General features: G+C 31.8%; 5 protein-coding genes across 5 annotated transcripts; 4 read left to right on the top strand and 1 right to left on the bottom strand.

Moving 5' to 3' along the window:
* Positions 1 to 1,176: 1,176 nt before the first annotated feature.
* Positions 1,177 to 1,809, top strand: TRIADDRAFT_61573 (uncharacterized protein; the record flags this gene model as incomplete). Its single annotated transcript, XM_002117538.1, has 1 exon — positions 1,177 to 1,809. The coding sequence occupies one exon, from the start codon at positions 1,177 to 1,179 to the stop codon at positions 1,807 to 1,809; it is 633 nt and encodes a 210-aa protein (XP_002117574.1).
* A 4,077-nt stretch (positions 1,810 to 5,886) lies between these two features.
* On the top strand, positions 5,887 to 6,633 carry TRIADDRAFT_61572 (uncharacterized protein; the record flags this gene model as incomplete). The annotated part of the gene is made up of 1 exon (XM_002117537.1): positions 5,887 to 6,633. The coding sequence occupies one exon, from the start codon at positions 5,887 to 5,889 to the stop codon at positions 6,631 to 6,633; it is 747 nt and encodes a 248-aa protein (XP_002117573.1).
* Positions 6,634 to 8,884: 2,251 nt separating this feature from the next.
* TRIADDRAFT_61571 (uncharacterized protein) lies at positions 8,885 to 9,848 on the top strand (the record flags this gene model as incomplete). Its single annotated transcript, XM_002117536.1, has 2 exons — positions 8,885 to 9,623; positions 9,835 to 9,848. 2 exons carry the CDS (start codon positions 8,885 to 8,887, stop codon positions 9,846 to 9,848), a joined length of 753 nt encoding a protein of 250 aa, XP_002117572.1.
* Positions 9,849 to 13,222: 3,374 nt separating this feature from the next.
* Positions 13,223 to 14,002, top strand: TRIADDRAFT_61570 (uncharacterized protein; the record flags this gene model as incomplete). The annotated part of the gene is made up of 1 exon (XM_002117535.1): positions 13,223 to 14,002. The coding sequence occupies one exon, from the start codon at positions 13,223 to 13,225 to the stop codon at positions 14,000 to 14,002; it is 780 nt and encodes a 259-aa protein (XP_002117571.1).
* Positions 14,003 to 16,706: 2,704 nt separating this feature from the next.
* Positions 16,707 to 20,330, bottom strand: TRIADDRAFT_32656 (uncharacterized protein; the record flags this gene model as incomplete). The annotated part of the gene is made up of 16 exons (XM_002117488.1): positions 16,707 to 16,880; positions 16,964 to 17,114; positions 17,225 to 17,295; positions 17,397 to 17,521; positions 17,637 to 17,730; positions 17,803 to 17,927; positions 18,009 to 18,105; positions 18,233 to 18,301; positions 18,395 to 18,505; positions 18,603 to 18,738; positions 18,822 to 18,931; positions 19,129 to 19,237; positions 19,358 to 19,533; positions 19,722 to 19,838; positions 19,918 to 20,029; positions 20,224 to 20,330. Coding segments are annotated over 16 exons (1,884 nt in total), but the record flags the coding sequence as incomplete, so codon positions are not given.
* Between the last annotated feature and the right edge of the window lie 211 nt (positions 20,331 to 20,541).

Raw genomic sequence — 20,541 nt, 5'->3', positions numbered from 1 at the left:
TATGATGAAGTTATACATCTTTATACCACGATCTTCATTTCTTAACTTCAAATTCTTACCATGAATAGTGTAGTTAATCAGTCTCCTGAAACAAGTAGTGTAAGTGTTATGCTCAAAATAGGTTCACATAGTTTTGTAATGTAATAACAGACTTATTTAATTTTAAGCTCAAAGTCTATCCATCATCGCTTGCCTTATCACCTGTCCTAGGCCTCTCTAAGTGCTGCAGTCTATTTACAGACTTATCGATTTTATTCTAAGACTAAAAGTATATTCAGCATCACTATTATACATTGATATGAAGCTAAATGATTAACATCATCCATCATTATTGAAAAATTATAATAAGAAATAAAGCTAAATCAAAACTATAACGGACATTATATGAGGTAAAGTAGTTTACTGTTATAGAATTGAATGCAGAATACCTTCCAATGATTTATTAATCACCGTAAATTAAGGAAACACTACATTGTGTCATCGAAACATGAAGATGCCCTTTAAGAATGTTAAAAGTATGACAGGATGAAATGATTGAGAAACGCGAATGAGTACGAAGAAGAGCTTATGTCTGTTTACGAGATTTCTGCAATGCAATCGGATTAGAGTAGCACTAGAGCCCTATAGTATCAAAGTGAAATAGGGCTTATCTAAATATGGAGTTCTACAACAGTGGATTAGAAACGAATTTAGACTAAGAATAGCCTAGACTACCGATAGAAACATGCATTACTGTATACCATGGGTAGTCCATTATGAATGCAAGATAGAGAAGATTAAACTCTCTGAAAACGGAGCAAATCAATCTTGATTTCCATAACAATGAACTCGATACGCTTTGGTAAACAACTGATTAAATTAATTTAATTTAATTTAAAGCCCTATAAAAATCAATCCTTGCATGAAATTGTGTACAATATATATAGCAGTCCCAGTACACTATCACGTGGTGATTGCTAGCTCCATCATCGATTTTCACATGACCTTGGCACATTCTTGATCTCAGCCCTTTTCACCTACGGCTAAAATCGCAGATAGAAGTTCTTGTGGTCTCCATCATCACTTTCAATCTGTCTTTGCTAAAGTACTCCTGTATCTAACAGTCATTTACTGTACTATTTCATTTGTGGATAGGTTCAATTATATTACTAAACATCAAACTGCAACGATTTCAACATGGCTAAACACAATCCTATGGAACATGTACTAGAGCTTTATAAACAATTTCGAGATAGCGATTCTCCCTTTATCGTCGATGAAAAAAACAATATACGGTATAGTATTATGCAAGAAGAAGATATGGATGAAGCTATGAAAGTCATTGCTATCTCTTTTATTGAACAAAATGAAATTTATAAAAGTCGAGGTGTTACGGTCGAGCAGTATATCCTTGCTGCTAAATTTGAATGCCGATTGGCGATGGAAGATAAATTAGCAATCGTTGCTCGAGATATAGAAAATAATAAATTAGTTGGAGTAGGAATTGGTTATGTTTATAGTAAGGTAACTGAAGTGACAGCGGGCGAGAACGTTATTAATAACTATGGAGAAGCTATGGCTCCGATTATGGATTGTATGATGCAATTATATGAAGACGCAGAGAAAAAAGAATCCTTTGATCCAAAGAAAATGATCGTTATCGATGATGTTGCTTGCTTGAGAGGTGAAAAATATGCTAGTAAGGCTATTGGATTCTTGAGCGGTTTTTTAGTAGAAGCAATAAGTGCTCGACATGGTTATGACAAAATGATAACCACTATTTTCAATCCAATCATGCAAAAAGAGCTCTTGCAGTTGGCTATCGATTAATTTATTCTATCGATTTAAATGAATATACCTATAAAGATGAAAAAGTCTTTCTGGATTTGGTAGCAAAAGGCTACAAGGAAGTGCAAATCTTTATCAAGGACATAGGGAAAAATAATAAAAAATGAATACGATTCTCATATAGTTGAAAGGATGATTAACTAACAATAATATAATCATCTATATACATTAGTATTTTTCCTGCAGCAATATCAAAAGTACTTGTATCGATAAAGAAACGATGATAGATGATAATTATTCTCTCAGATGAAAAAATTGCTGGTATCAGTACATCCTATTTACTATCGGTAGAATTATTCAATCTTGGCATAGATCTGGAAAAATATACGGAAAGAAAATTGCTCTAATTGTAGATATAAGTCACAAATTACTTTCAATATTTTTCAACTCCAGAATGTTATAAGTTTTACTATATCTACTATGTCGATGACATATGTGTTTTGCATGAACATCGTGGCAAAGGTATTATTGGTATGAATTCATTAATTCTGCCAAGTTTGATCCAACATCGTGGTATCACGCAGATTTGTTCCATTTTATATCATCCTGCATCGGTAAGAACTGTTCAAAAAATGAAACGTGGAAGGCTTTTTCTGTTGTTGATACCGATAACTATACTTATCGCAATAAAAAGATCTTCAGTCAACTCTATGATAAACGCTATCGCGGAATTTTTTCATCTATCGGAAACTTAACCCTATCAGCATGCGGTGATAATCGTCAATAACCATTTTATTATGCGAATTTATTGCCACGAAGACAAATCATAATACTATAAATTTCTTGCAAGAATAAGATAAATATGCCAGAACTGGTATAAAACAGTTTTTTAATCAGCCACCAAATGGACTAGTGATAATAAAGAGTCCTATAAGGATGAAATTATAGGCACAATACTTGGACACACGTGAGTTTAATAACCAAGCTTAATCATACATGATAGGGTAAAACATTCTAATAGAGGTAATGATTATTTTTATTTCCTTAATGATCGTAAACATTAGCAATTTAATAAACATAATATCTATTTATTTTAATTAATATCAACTGGATTAAATTCACTCAACACTAATGGCAGGATCATAAATCAAATCATTTCACTATTGCCTCACTAAGAAATGTAGAAAGGTGATAATAGTCGATCTACGCATTGATGAATAGTTGTATTCTATCCAAATATTATTTTACTACTTGTATATGGACTAATAGGTTATAGATATTAGTACATATAGAATAGTGTGCACAATTTACTTGCATCGCTTCATAGGTCCATATTTTTTATTAATAAAGATTGCAAGCATTGGCAATACGTAAGACACTCAATGACTGACCTGTATCAACATCAAATAAATTAAAATTAATTAATAACTATCCTAAGTAAGGGCCGGAAATTCGAATAATTGTACATTTTTAAAATGAAGCAGAGTGAAAGTATTTGACTTTTGCTTGCTTAGATCATATCAAGCGCTGTTTACTAAAAAATATAAGTAGCTATTTTGATTATTTACAAGAGATCAAACAAGATCTATTCAGGGAAAAATTAACGTGAAATTGAACCGATATCAAAGCCAGGCTTAAGCTCATATCAAGGTCGATCTATATACATACTTTTTACGAAAATAAAATTTTCGTTGGTTATGTTGATACAGTTCCAATATTATAAGCTCACGGCAATTTTAATTTATTCTGTTTAATTATGATAGGATATTCATTTAGGCATGCAATTTACAGTATGTAAATCCTTTACTCATCATAGTGAAATCAAGATGTTTAGAAAATTTTTTGTCCGTAGTCAATATCCTTGGAGTAAGCTTCGATATCGTGGATCGCAACAATTGAAACGCAAAGTGTTTCACCTGCTGTGTGAAAATTTTGCAATTACCATTTGTTACAAATCTTCTTCTTTGTAATAAGAAACCGGGTCTTAAACACTATCTTCACTAGTACTTGTGTTCCCAACTAACTTAGGGACCTATCGTAGTTGAACTAACTCTCAGCTACACAAAAAAACTACTATTGAGTAATAGGTTAAAATACTTTACTTTATTTTCGTTAACCTTAGTCGTAAAATGTGCTAAAGAAAAACATAAGAATATTCTTAGCAATAATAGTCAAAAGATCCTGCAAATGACTAACTGAAACTGAGAAGCTAAGCTAGTACTCCGCTTTTTATAGTCTCGCCGATGGTACACTTGTGAATATTCTTGAAATAGCGGCTTACACTGTACAGTATACATATCCTTCATGCTAATCTTGGATAATATCTATAGCGAAATTGTACAATAGGTCTTCCAATTGTAACTACTGTCTAATTGTATCATTAATCCTTTCTCTTGTATTTGCCAATATTGTCTATTCGTAAAGTTATCCATGATGGTTATGACATTACATCATCTACAATTCTAGAATTTGCATAAGTATGAATACGCATAGGATTTGAATGTTCTAGTATAAGTTTTTGCAGTAATAGATGTATGATTAAGATTGATCTCTGATAGATCACGAACGTTAAATTGTTAATAAAAACAATGGTAAAATGCTCATCACCATGCTCAAAGTGTAAAATGAAAATATTTTTACTAGCTTCTCTACCCGTATTTGTAATTTAAGTATTTGTGAAATAAAATGATTCTATTCTGTAATCGGTTGAAATATCTATTGAAGAAGTAATGGGAGTACTGCAGCTGTTGAGCGAATTTGCCAATAGAATGAAGAAGTTTGGAACTGATTTAACTCCATTTTAAACTGCTCTCATTTAAGTAAAGGCTCAACCGTATACAAAGCCTGGACACTTTAGAGAAACAAAAGCAGAAAGTTCACACAAACATAATCAAATAGTTTGCTATACTACTCTAACCTTAAGTTAAGAATCATATTATTCTATTTACTATAAAACAGGGCTTTATATCTATCAGCGATAAAATTTCAAGTTTATAGTACGAATAGTGCAAATACACCATTTCATCCCTTCCGATTATTTTGTACAATTACTTTGTTAAACTTACAGATAAATCTATTTTACAGTATATTTACATCCTTTTATTATGATACTTTTAAAACACCTCGTTTCTACTTACAGTTATCTGAACTTACAATGAAAGTTTTATCGCAGCAAAAACTTTCTTAGAGTCTAATATCATCAGGTGGTCGTTATGAATTCAACTACATCTCTGCCGGAAATTTCGATAACAAAATTCAATCAAATCCAAAGTAATCTATAGTTTTGATGCATCAATATATGTTATTGTTAATAGGATAACACTGTTAAAGTTGGCAGTTATCTAAATAAAGATGTGCGAAATAAGAGAAAACATTACTAACAGTCAGTTTTATGCTGCTGTATGTTAAGAAGATAATCTAGTAATACCATCGTAAAATCAATCTATTATTATAATCATTCTTGATGAAAGTCATACAAAAATAAGAAGTATAATCTTAACGCTTTCTTAATCATTAAGATACGATCACGGATAGCAGATTAAGAAAATAAAAAGCCTCAATAAGAATTCTATCTATTAGAAATGATGATTATAATTGAATCCAACAATTTGAGTATCATTATCTATTTATGCAATTCAACAGTAGGAGTACATAAATATCAGATTGATGAGATTTTTCTGTAGCTGGCAATATCGATGATATGTATCAGATTGTATGGATAGGTAAGGTACTACTATATCATGATGGATCACCGACAGCTGCTAGATAATTCTGTAAACCCAATAACACTGCTGAACAGTACAGTACGATAGGAGGCAATGCTAATTAGTTTTAGTTAATTATTAGAACTTAATCCTTTTATCACGTGATGATGGCGTGCCCATTATCCAGAAAGACTAAATTAATTACCCGTATTAATTGACAGAGTAAACCAAAACGTTTGGGATAAATTACACAATCCTCTTTGGTTACAACTGGCTAATTTGATTGATTTGATTCTTTTCATAATTGAATCATTCAATCCATTCCTACCGGTTCTCGTCTAAAGTTCTACCCTTCATCAGCTGAAATAATACTGAAATTTTCTCCTTATATTACCCTTGAACATTAATGAATACGATGAGCTATCACAATAACGTCCAGTGGTGTTTATCGTTGGGTAAAAAGTTTCATCAAGATAATTTAACTGAAATTTTCGATAGTAAAAATAATATTAAGTATCGCTTAATTAAGCCATGGGACATTGAAAAAGCTGCAGATATTTGTGCACAATGTTACGCTGAGAATAACAGGATGTTTCAAGTATTGGACATAACCAAAGAAGACTATCTACCTACTGCAATTGAAGTATTTAAGACAGCATTGGAAGAAGGTATAGGGCTAATTTCTACGACTAACGAAGGGAAAATAGTGGGCGCAGGTGCTGCATATTTATTGTCATCGGCATTATTCGATCTTGGTCTCGATCTGGAAAAAATATATGGAAAGAAAATTGCTCCTATTGTAGATGTGAGCCACACTTTATTTAAAAATTTTCCTCCTAAAAAATATGGTAAATATAATCAGATCTACTATATCGATGATGTATGTGTTTCGTCTGGATATCACGGTAAAGGTATAGGTATCATGAATTCGTTAATTCTTCAAAGCTTAATCCAACGTCGCGGTATAAACCAGGTTTGTTCCATTTCCTATCATCCTGCAATGGCAAGATCAGTAAGTCAAATGCAAATGTGGAAGACGGTTTCTATCCTTGATATCCGTGACTATACGTATCAGAATAAAAAGATCTTCAGCCAGCTGTATGAAGAAGGTTATCGTGAAATTTCGTTGGTTCTAAGCAATTTCACCTCTAGCAAACTGTAATACTGGTCTTAATAATAAATTTATGGTCGAAAGCTATTGCAAGACGAATCTTACTGGGATTATTCCAAGAATAGAATAAATATAGTAGAAATAATTACGAAAAGTTGCAATAATAGACCTTTAATAGAGTGGTAATACAGGCAGTGGTAAACCACCTTCTAATTTTAAATTCATTTATACAACGATTTAACATGCATAAATTCAATAGTCAAAGTTATTTCATGAAAATATATATAAATAAAAGAGGCAGATATCTTTTCTGTTTTCGGTTGTATTGAATGACGAATAAAAGCATTGGCAATCAATAAGATACTGCATTGCTTACTGAAATAAACATCAAGTAGATAAATATTGCTATTCTTGGTAAGGACCTAAAAATCGATTATTTTCACTTTTTCATCATGAAAATAAAGCAGAACGAAAGTATTTGACCTTTGCTAGCTTAAATCATATTAAATACTGTTCACTAATGAGTACAAACAACTATTTTGATCGCTGACAAAAGATTGAACAAGGTCTATCTAGGTAAAATTAACGTGATATTGAAATGATATCATAGCCAGGCGGAAGCTTATATAGAGGCTAATCCGTATACTACTCGTTCATACTGCATTACGATATATCACTTTTATTCAAAATACTAGATATGAGAATGTTGAGAAAGTTCCTGCTCTTAAAAGAATATTAATTTTTATAGCTATGAAGATGGGAAAATCTTTATCCATAGTAGTGCTCAAGATCAGACGAAAATTTCTGATATTCTTAGAAAATAGACTAGTTGCAAGCTTTAGCATTAATATACTGTATATGTATGGCCAACTAATGGATCCAAGAAATCGATTTTTAATTATTGGTGCAATCAAGACCTCCACATACTTTTTCAGCCTTGTTTTCAAACAATATTCTAGCAATGCACTTTGGTCAATTTTATTATAACTATTGCAATCAATACAAATGTTTTATCTACTCATGAAAGTCTTATAATCGTAGTCACTTTTAATACTAATCTTGGATATCACCATTATTACATAGAAATTTTGTAGAATAGGACTTTAAATTATGATTACTTTATGATGCATTAATTTACTCCATCTCTTCTATTTACGAAATATCATTAAGTAATAAAATAAGCGAAGATTCAAATATCATATTCATAGTGATCGGAAACAGGTACAGTAGGACAATTTCCATTTACTGTAAACCAATATAGATGTAAACAGCTATACGCAAGTATATAACGCTAGCAGTTGTTGGAGAGCTCTAAATATAGAGCAGCTCGATACAGATAACTTCATAGCTGTATATCAATGGATTTACACAGCCACTATTCCAGTTCATTGTCAACCTATATAGATAGTTTTTTATACCACTAGTACAGTAATTGTTGAGAAGCTTTATGTGTCAAGCACTTAGATATTATAGTTCTACGATAGAGTTATTAATAACATTTACCGTTCATTATGAACAGAGGCGGACAGTTAGTCATAACTAATCATGAAGATCACTCATATATGTATCATCAGTTTAAGATCCTTTAGTCAATTCAATCTGTACAATGAAGAGGATAAATAGTATTCCATCTAAATTGTTGCCTTTTATTCGTAATCTATCAAAATATGTCAGATCTATTGATTCCAACTGCAATTTTAGTTTATCTACTACATCAGTCATGTAGCCTCATCAATAATTAGACCTTAGTACTTGTCTACTGATTGAACTGACCGACGTGTAGCAGTCACTGTTGGTTTGTATTAGAAATTTGAAAGAAATATTATAAAATAATACTCCAGTAAAAATTAATAAAAACATTAAAAGCCAATTGTTCAAGGTTGTAATGATCTGCTTATGTGAAATTTGAGCCAAGTTTAATGTCAATGCCTTGTAAATTTTTAAGACCTAATTAAAGGTTGCATCTAAGCTGAACAGCTTTTAACCAGTATAGAGAGCCCAACGCGTCCCTCAAATAGTGTTACTATGTATAATTTGATCGATAGGAACTATTGTCAATCACGTGATGTTATCAAAGTAAACGATCATTATCTCTATATTATTATTCAATCACGTACCAACAGCATAAATTTCCAAACTGCTTAATGCTAATACAAGTGTGCTTTGACTAAATTTCTTGTTGACTGATCTTATGGAGGGTTCAAACTATTAGATTATTATCAAAATTTATTCGTTATCGACCAAGGAATAAATCCTATCTAACGGAATACCATCATCATACGTTTATAATCCTTATCGAACTATGACAGGCTATCAAGATAATGTGCAATGGAGTTTATCACTAGCTAAAAAATTCCATGATGAGAATCTAACGGAAATTTACGATCCGAAAAATGATATTAAATATCAAATGATGAAGCCTTGGGACATCCAGCAAGCTGCAGAGATTATGTCACAAGCTTATAGCCAAGATAATATGTTTTTCAAATTAATGGGTGTGAGTAAAGCAGATTATCTACCTAGCGCATTATTAAGCTATAAACAGGCAATGGAAGATAATATGGGAATGGTCGCTAAAACTAGAGATGGAGTTTTGGTCGGCGCTAGTGGAGCTTACTTAGTAGATACAGCTATAGCTGAAGTCAAGGTAAACTTGGAAGAGTACTATGGAAAAAAAGTAGCCCCTATCATGGATATGAGTCGCATTTTGTTTCAAAATTTTTCAGTCAAAGATTACGATGATCCCAGTCGTATCATTTATATAGATGATACATGTGCTTTATCTCAGTACCGTGGCAAGGGCATCAGCCTGATGCTATCGTTACTATTGCAGAGTATCTGTCAGCGTCGCAGTTTTACTCATGTATGTTCTATCGCATATCATCCAGCTTTGGCAAGAAACGTAGAACATATGCCTGGTTGGAAGAAAATCTCTAGTGTCAATGTTAACAATTATAGCTACCGAAATGAAAAAATATTTGCTCCACTGTATAATCAAGGCTATCGTGATGTTACTCTGTTCATTAAGAAATTTATACCAAGTAAGATATAGCACTAGCTAAGAATGGTAACTATAGATTAACCTTTATGAAGGGTTGTAAAACAACGAGCAACTTTCTTGTTCAAAATATTTATCGAATCGAAAAAGATTGATACAAGATGTATATCTGATGAGTTTGTCTACAAGTTACCTGAATTCAATAAAGCATTTTGTAAGGAAATTTTGATATTATGAATGAATAATTAAACTAGGATACCCCAATTGATTGCTGATGCATGGTATATACATGTATTATAAGATATTTTATAAAATAAATGTTGTAAAAATGGCTTAGAAGGCTTGTAAATCATTATTGCTATACAACCCTTTAAAAAAGAACGACCGTATCTTAAATAAGCGGTATTTCATCCAAACCAGCCAAGAATAATTGGTTAGCATGATTGCTTCAGTTAGCGATTTTGTGATCATTACCGTTATATAATCCAACATACCCAAAAACTAAATCATTCCAAATTAAAAATTATTTACTATGAAAGTCTTCAAAAGCAATATCAGGACAGCGATTATGAGCAGTTTCTATTTTTCTGTGTGGAGAGTATCGCTATATATTAGATTGTATTAAAGTATTAACCATCAAATAGACAATGCAGTTGATAGTTTTCGCCTCAAGGAGCACAGAATCGAAAATAGCTTTCAATTTTTGCGTTATGCAACAGTGATTCAAAGTTGCACTTTATTTTGTAAGATCGAAAAGGTAGCTATTTATTTCTAGATGATGTTGACACTATCGATCATGACCATTTTCCTACGATACTTCAATTGTAAATTAGGTAGAGCAATCAATTACAGATATAACATTAGACTTTATTGAAAGTTGAAGTACTCGTTATTATGGCGTTAAAATAGTTTATCTCGACATAGGCTAGATTCTGTTGACATAGATTGTTTCAATTTATTGTATAAATAACCCACAGCTATGCATGCTTAGCAGGGAGCTATTATGGCAGGGTCTATTTGGTACGTTCTAATTACTGAATATGCCTTATGTGCGATATGATCGACAATAAGGTGTTAATATAATTGATTTCTATTTCATATATAGCTTGTAATTGCTAGTGTTGTCTATCTCATTTTTATCGCTACTTCCGCAACAGCTCAGTTGTTTTTCAGCAACGGTTAAAGAAGTTATTTTCTGTCTTTTTCCAAAAATAATGCAATGAAAAGCCTATCTTACTACGAAAGCATCATGTATGAACCTCCATAATAGCTAGTAAGTTCTCTCTTATCGATTGATCCAATCTTTAGTCATAACTAATCTATCGCAAAACGTTATTGAGTGAACCACCAGACATAAATGTTGTACAATGCATACTTCGCTGTCTATTGTGGACAAATTGGCTTCATTAAAGCTCTCTAGTTGGCCTTGTGTAATACGTAAGATTCAAATTAAAGAATTGCGAGCATTTTAAGTTATAAGTTCCTTCAAATGGATAATTGATACGCTTCTAACAATTTTAAGATCTTAATTATTAACTATCTAAAATTATGCTTGACGATCTGCTATGCATCGCTATATGTCAGATTGATACATTTTAACCTTGAACTATATAATTGAAAATTATATGAAATCTAGTTCCATAATCAATATTTGACACAAATTAATATGTAGTTCTTTTAATTAGGTAGGCATCGTTGGCGACATCAATTTATCAGTATGTTTACAAAAACGAATGCTAGCTCTTTAAATTAGTTCAGTATAACATCATAAACAACGGATACTATTAGTAAACAATCGCAAAGCCTAGATTTTTATTCTCTGATTCAGGTCCATAATGCAATATACGCAAGTTTAAATCAAATTTAGTGGCCAAAAATGAAGCATGAAAGCAGTACCTCTTAAAATTACTTCATTATTACAATGTGCATACGTGTTTACTAAAAAGTCTCTTTTGTACGTTACTGAATATTAGTGCTATTAAAGATGAGTTTACTTGATTTTGTTTATTGCTAGCTTGAAAGATGGCAATTCATCAATGTATTCTTGGAATATGACATATAACATATTCTGGCCAAATATGATATAAACAAGATCTCTAACCTTCACTAATACGGTACCTTAAAAATTTACTTCAATATTACTATAAATTACAAAACTTAATACGTTCTTTGGTGCACATTTAATATAATGACAGCTCCAAGAGTATATTAAGTCTTTTTAAGTATGTGTAAGAATAACGAGTTATTTAACTCCAAATTGTCTACTAGGGCATTCAAGACAACAATTAACCCAATTGTAATTATTGCAAGGTCAATAAGCTATGCTATTCAAATGTTGAAATTGACAAAGATTTAACGAATAAAGAGTATACTTCGTGCATCAGTTAAATAAACTAAATTTAAATAACTATGGTTACGATCGTTATTCTTGGTGGCTAATTATAATGCCAATTCGACAATCATTATGATTAGAAATTATATTTCTAGAAAGTTTAAGTACTAATTTCGAATATCTATCGTCCTATGTGGTAGCATAAAATCATAAGCACCTAATAACTTTCTCACAGAACTCTTCTTTCTAATAGATTGACCAATTTTACATGCGAGAGAGATCATTGCACAGAGGACAAAAATAATCTAGATATGAAATAAATGCAAGCTAGCGCTCTATCAGTAGATATCAATATTAAAATGGGATCTGAAACTGCATGAAATCAATCGGCCATATTTATAAGAATAGTGCCTATTCCTCTTCTATTCGATCAGTAATGAAAAGATTAATGGCGTGTAAAGTAACATAATTTTAACTTTACCTATATTTTTCTTCTTTAATCTAGTAAATATATTCAATCGCTTGCCATTATTTTAAGCTACTGTACTCTTCCATACGCCTTTCTGTACTAATATTGTAATTACTACACTATTACTATATATACATATTATAAGATATTTTGTTGAATGTGAACAACTTTGCTATATCAACATAAACCTAGAGCTACGGCTACAACTACTTTTTACTTCATAACGACAATCTCTTATGTACAGAAACTTTTCTTTCTTTCAATAATAAGAATAGCAACACCTTAGTAATGCTGAGTAAGCACTCTATCGCAATTAATAGTAGGAATAAAATGCAGCCTAATCGTAAAATATTTACTTGGGTAATGCAAAGTAGTTTATCATTTAAGAAATTAAAGTGCAAGATCTGTAAACTGTATCCACACAAATCCTACGTCAAGACAGATCTTAAAGAATCGATTATACTCTTATAACATAATTATACAAATTAAATGCATTAAATTTAAAACATATGGTTATAGGTCTCTCATATTGGCCATTCAATCACTATACCAGTTAAAGAAAAGTAGACAATGAATAATAAACTAAGGGGCATAGCCAGACATCACGTGAAAACCATCTCAACATATCAATTATTATTCTTAAGTTCGTTTTATTTGTCCGCGATAGAGTTAGTAAGTTCAAATTTCCCAATAAGCAACTTACTACTCGATAATAAATGATGTACTTAAGTCATCTGGATGATATACATTATATGTATGTTATCAACTGAAATTTAAATTTGAATATTTCTGACTAGCTGGACTGCATTATTATATTCTTCTCATCTCTCTTTATTTGAAGATGTCGGCTAATTCTCATAATCATGTCCAATGGTGCTTTTCATTAGCTAAAACATTTCACGATGAGAATTTAACGGAAATTTTCGATCCTAAACACGATATAAAATATCAACTAATGGAAGCATCCGATACTGTACAAGCTGCAGAAATTTTGGCTCATACCTATAGTCAAGAAAACATGTTTTTTAAAGCCATAAGTTTAAGTAAAGAAGATTATCAACCTGTAGCATTATCACGCTTCAATGAAGCAGTAAAAAATAATGTTGCCATAGTCGCTAAAAGTAGTGATGGGGACGTGGCCGGTGTTACTGGAGCTTATTTATTTAGCACAGCCATAGCTGAAGTATGTACAGACTTGGAGGACTTGTATGGAAAAAAGGTTGCCCCTATCATGGATATAACACGTCTATTGCTTGAAAACTTCTCTGCGAAAGACTATGATGACCCTAATCATATCCTTTATATCGATGGTACATGTGTTTCTTCACAGTACCGCGGTAAATGTATTAGCTTAATGCTACTATTATTGCTACAAAGTCTAGGACAACGTCAAGGTTATAGCCATGTCTGTTCTGTTTTATACCATCCGGCGTTAACAAGAAATGTTGAACGTATGCCTGATTGGAAGAAAATTCGTACTATTGATATTCGTGATTACAGCTACCAAAATAAAAACATCTTTAGCCAACTCTATAACCAGAGCTATCGGGAAGTATCTTTATTTTTAAGGAAATATACGCCAGCAACCAGTAATTATAATTATAATCTAAGATATTATTAAAGCCTATAAGGTAGTTCAGGTTCGTAACTTTACCTATACTTAGTGCAGGATACTTACACACCAATGACGATAGGTTTTGGTGACAGGGAACTATTCCTATTTATTAAAGTAGCCCTATTTACATTTATAGTAATCATGATAGCAGCAATTCAAGGTTTATCTTCTATATTTTAATATCGATAGCTATTGGATTGCTGTTGAAGCGAAATTTTTTAAAGCGATTCTATTAGATTCGCCGTTAAATTGTTAATAAAACTGTATTTACTAACTGATGATTGTAAATTAACAATTTGCCAATGTTTTTTAATTTTCACACCTAATTATTTAACCATCTCGTATAAACATGGAATATGTTGATCTAAGATTAGGTCTACTGTGAAGTACAGAGCATTATTATAATTCCGTAATTAAAATCTACAGGGAAAGGTAATACTTGTCGGAATTATGGTACTTAGTAAAATTACGACATTTGATGATCTACTATCCGCTATTACCATTAGGATTGCAATAAGTGCCAGTTTATTTTATTAATATACTTAAACCATAATTAATGATAAATAACAAGATATGACTGATCTTATATGTAATATTTTATTTTCGGAAAAGAAAAATAAAATTCGTGGTTGGATAAAGTAAATATTACATTCTGTATTGTTTTCAATTGGTCATATTAAGCCATAATGATCGATAACATAACGATATAAAACTAACAAACAATCGTGTAGAAGTAGAATATATAAAATTTCATAGTTTTTCCAGCTGTCATTTTTGTTCCTTATTAAATCGATCGTACTGCAAAACGCATAGTTACAAACCAGCTTCATGACGAAGATAACGTAAAACAAATCTCTAAATTAATATAGTCTCCGGGATTCAGTATCCCTTAACTATCTCACAAGAATATAAACGCCTTTGCTTCTACGTTAAACAACTATAGAACTCTTCTTTTATTTAACTATCTACATAGCTTATATACCCTTCGGCAGCTGCTATCATGCATGAGTCATAATAGTTCATAAAATTTAGTTCATATTGGACAGCTAAATTAATACGGAAAATTATTCATAATCTTAGATATCTACTGAACGATTATAGATAATTAGATTACAGTATGTCTATGCACAGAATTATTTATAATATCATCTATAACTGAATATCTTCAGGATATTATCACAAGCGTTACAAGACATAACGCTATAATCAATTAACATTGGTTACCGTATGTGAACTCCAACTACAGAAAAGCACAATTTACTTTAACAAAATGATAACTACTGTAGTTCTTACTGTAAGTCATTATTAGTTATTTCCATAAATAAATGCTAACCACTAAATTTAGTTATTTACTCTTCACTGTGGTTCGTGCTATGACAACCCACTCCAACGGCAACTCTTGTTAGTTACATTTGAGTGACTAATGATACATTTATCCCTATAATCAGATCAAAATTAGAAAAATAGAAGTTTATTCTACGCATTCATTACTAACGTTATCAGCACAAGCATATAAAGGAAATAAAACAAGTTGACTAAGCTACAAGACCTTGCTAACTATTACCGCTACAATATTTTCATTGCAACCATGAAAAACCTGTCATCATTTATTCCTTACAAATATAACCCCACATGTTTATTGGGTTGTCCGTGCTCTTAAGAACAACACCTCCAGACTAAATTACCGCTACTATTTAGTTTGTACACAGTTTTTAATAATATACTTATCTCGACTAATTAAAAGCTACTGTAGTATTTTAGCAATGGCAATAAGAAAAACTACGACATAATGTCAAATAACGTTGGCATTAGTACCAAATGTACAATGTTAACAGGCTCATCTCTCAGATAAACACAAAGGAACTAAACAGGATTAATTAAAAACGGATTACGACAAGATCATTTTCATACTTGCGCGATTAGCATAACTATAGTAATATCTTTCTGAGCTAGTAATCACTAATTTAAATTATTTAACCTTAACTACTCACATAAATTATAATTCCATATACTGTATAAACGAAATGATGTCAAGAAAGTAGTACAGCTCTTAGCATAATTAATTAATAAAACAGTATAATTATCTTAGGTGCAAAAATCCGGTGAAATAAGCTGATTGACTAATTTAGTACTAAGCTTTAAACAGAGAAAGGTCTGAGGTATTTACCATGTGAAAAGGTTTACACTTATGAACCGTAAATAACAGGAACACTATCGAAGTAATTTCAAATATGCATCTGTCACTGCGATTTGCAATAGTACGGGAAAATATAAAATGAATAACAACTCATCAGTCAAATTTGTAAAGAATGGTAAAAATAATTTTTAGGATAGGTAATATTAAAACACTACACCAAGTTTTTATCGAAACCTTTGAGTAACTGATGAATCGGAGCCTGAATACATCTTAAATTTTCACGACCAAGTAATGTATTAGCATACTGTAAACTACTATACAAGGGATTTATATTTCAAGACAATATTTAGTCAAAAATGGATAAATGTTACACGCATAATATAAACAATATTTTAGAAATGTTTTCATTCATCGTATTCGTGAGTCAAAAATTGGCACACAAATACTACTCTCCTTCTCTTCATTTGTTCTAACGCCCTACTTGAGATTTGTTTCTTTCTTATAATAGGTTTTAATAAAATTTCACCGAATATCGTTGCTATAAAATGCGAATATTTTAGTATGATATATATATCAGAAGATGCATTCGTAATTCACAAATAGGCAGTCAAAATAAACCTTGTCGGTATTAGTACCTAAAGTTTTGGCATCAAGCTTATTCTTGCCTATTTTCAATAGCAACTTGCGCAAGAAGGCACATACGTATTTAAAGGTATTACGATGACTTGTGGGTATTTGTTGTAGTATCTGCAAGAATTACGTATTCGGTACATTAAAACGATAGTCTAATATTTAAACAGTTGTTAGAGTTCGATTTGAATTGCGGCTACTACCTGTTTACATGCTATAAAGTTGTTACAGTTATCTATGCATTTCTGAAAGAAGGAATGTGGGATCACCGGCTGTGGAAATGCATCCAGGAATTCGAGCAAGCAATTTGCTACTGAAAATGCGCTAAATTCTTTCGTAATGTAAAGGATTCTACATAACATCATATTACAATTACGATAATAACATTACAACTGGATCGAATTTTAACAAATATGCAAGTTGCCGAGTTTGAGAAATGGATACTTTCATCTTGAGGAAACGAAAGAGTATCCATTGCATCACGAACATGCATCATTTCAGTTTCTAAACCCGTTTCGGTAAATATTCCTTCCTATGTAAATGTGTTTTTATCAGTAAAAATAACTTAGATACAATACAATCTAAATTTACGGATACAAATAATTGCCTATGTTGCACCGTTAATAGCCTTACTTTTTCCGTGCAATACACATTTAAATAATCCATCAGTAGCCATAATTCTTTAGGAATTTCTAATGGAGTTACATTTCTGTCTGGATGAGCAATCTTTTCAAACATTTGCTTTGTATTAAGTTTATCTACCGTCTTCCCATCAGGCTTTCGAATTTTAAGGAAGAAATATAGTACAAAATATTATTAAGGATTTTTATATAATTTAAAAATGATACCCACTTACCGAATCCAATAAGTCACTTATAGGAATCTCGCGTATACCGCCAGGTATGTACACTAATGTCTCAATTGCAACACCAAAACAACTAGGTAGATAGTTACCCGTAATGGATACCTAATTTAGAATGAATACTTTTAGATCGTAACATCAAATTGCCTAGAAAGACAATCGTAGTACAATACATACAAAATGCTCTTTTCCGTCGTCGAGGTGTAAAATCAAAATGTCTTCTAATTTATCTTCACCAGTATTTAACTTTGTGGCAGTTTCACTAGTTACTTTCATGATCAAACTTATTTCGGCCGATTTACCTACATTTTAAAACCGATATCGCTCATAAAATGGACAAGTTAGGGAATGCCTTATTTAATGCCATTAAATATCTAGATTACCTTTCATGATGTTTCCAGATGCAGGCTTAATTTCTAACCATGGTTTGCAATGGTTTGACTCGCCAGGCTTAGGGTTAAAAGAGTACCTTATAGGAATCTATATAATCGCATACAGGTGTTAAAAAACTTTGGCAATTGATTAATATACGGTTCGTAACCACTAATTAAGTTTCTGCTATAAAAAAAATTACGAACTAATAAGCTATGGTGGTCAGTATTATTACCTTTCCAGTGTTGACAACATTCAACGTTTCAGTCTTTGAGACATTATATTTTATATCGCCGAAATTGAACTGAAAGTGGTAAAAGGGAATTACGAAAAATTAATTATGAACGAACCTATCACCTTACATAAGAGTTCAATGAGTACGTGATCGTATATTTACTTCTTGTTGGCTAAGCGAAATCTGAGGTAAATGTTCATTTTCATTTTTATCTAAATCTCGAATAACATCATGTAGGATTTCTTGCTGCTTTTCTTTATTAATGACTTTAATCTAGATAATAGGGCAGGTATGCAAACTCAATATCTACAGAAACACTAATTCTAGTTACGTGCATATAAGAAACGAGCTAATATCATAGTTTACTAACAAATACGTTAAAACTTGCAGACACTGGCTTATGATCGCTACATTTCAAAGACGGATGACTGCGATAATCGACAAAGAGAACGTTTGTAGCTTTCCATAAAATGCGATCGCACCAAGCAGGAGCTCGACACTTTTCACTGTAAATATTTTTATTAAGTAAAAACAGTAAATAACTGTTTCGGCTCGGTTAGCTATAACAAATAAAGTGTACGTGGTTCACCTTGTATCCCAATTATTAGTACCAGGGTCATACTTATATGTTGGAATGAATTTTATTGGACCTTCTATAAAGTTTTGGAAAACTTTTCGCTGGCTCATTTGTTGGTTAAGCTAACGTTGCAAATACGCGTAAAACATTATTAAATTTCAAAAATATACTATACTGGAAAAAAGACTACACGTATCAATAATGCATCTTTAAATTAAGCTATAAAGGCATAGCTGTTATTGCTCCATGCATTGCTGCACAATTGGTTATTGATTTATTTTCAACACATGCAAATTATTTGGTAGCTTAACGCTTATACCTGATCGAACTTGAAGAGATCATCTAAAAGTCCGCTTTTAATCATATCCTTAACTATAGCTTCATTTCCCGCTATTCGATAATTTAAATCTCCAAACCAGAACGTGGTCCTAATAATAAAGGAATCACACATTTATTAAAAAGTTTCAAATTTTAAGTTTGCAAACATCAATCTGAATATGACATGTGGTCATTAAATTAACAATTCATTATATTATTGATATGCATACTCATGATCTAGAACCGAGAGAGGCTGACTTGAGCGACTAAAAAGTTTAGAACTGACTTCTTTAAAATCTTGATTACGTTTCTCAATTTCCTCAGCGTGAGCAGCAAGATGAGAATTGACAAAGCACATTGTAGTAAGGTGCAACTTAAATCGTACTGCTACACCTCCTTTATTACCCTAATTTGATAACTTCGTAAGTTAGGCTGTAAATGTGTCCTGGTAAATGTATGATTACAGCTTTAACTAGTTTCTATGCATATTTGTAGTTGCATTTAAACACAAAAACTTCTTTAGAATATTACTTGAGACCGGACATTAACACATACTAAAGATTTTAACATTTCCTATTAATGATAGATACAAACCATCATTCCCATGATGCCGGTACCAACGTGATCAGCATGAATTTCAGTTATAAATTCTCGAAGATTGGATTTTGCATATACTAATAGTAACATTCCCACTAATCTTATACCTCGTACCTGACGGCAAGAAGAAAATCGATAATGTTATGAATATTATAATTAATTAACCTACCGTGCTAAATTCTGTCCAACAAACCTTGCACATGTCGATAGGCAAATGCTTGTCAACAATTTTCACCCATTCCTCAGCTCTACTCGATTCTTTTAATTGTAGCAAAGCTTCGGCACTAAGATCAAGTTCTTGGAAACTGCATCATGAAATACACGTACATCACTTTCAAAACATTAGCAAGATTATAACTATTATTCCGCTTCTCACAGTCATAAAAAATTTAATGGTTATGAAAACACTAATTAAACGTAACATCAAAATTGGTGATTGTTTCTTTATAGGAAAAAATTATTCTGATTACAAAATACAAACAATAAAATTTTCATATACCCAATAGCAATAATATCTGAATTGCCGTCTTCTTTCCTTAGCCACTCAGAAATGTCTTCCGAAGTCAGCTGTCCATTGACATTCCATGTGCAAGCTGTAACCCTAAGTATAAATCATGCATTACGTTACCAAAGTATAACAGAGGTATTATGTTGAGACATTTTTATCTTACCTTATTCTTTCATAAGCTGTATATTGATCTTCATACTCTTGCATCCGAAGCCCTATTCGAGGATCTCTTAACAATGCTGATTCTGCGTAGTTATCCTGAACACCAGCTGGAAAATCGGATTGCAAAACTTTTCGAGCCGTGCTTTC

Source organism: Trichoplax adhaerens, genomic scaffold, assembly GCF_000150275.1.
Source record: "Trichoplax adhaerens TRIADscaffold_25 genomic scaffold, whole genome shotgun sequence".
In the NCBI taxonomy this organism is placed as follows: domain Eukaryota; kingdom Metazoa; phylum Placozoa; class Uniplacotomia; order Trichoplacea; family Trichoplacidae; genus Trichoplax; species Trichoplax adhaerens.
This window is presented reverse-complemented; position numbering and strand designations above follow the sequence as displayed.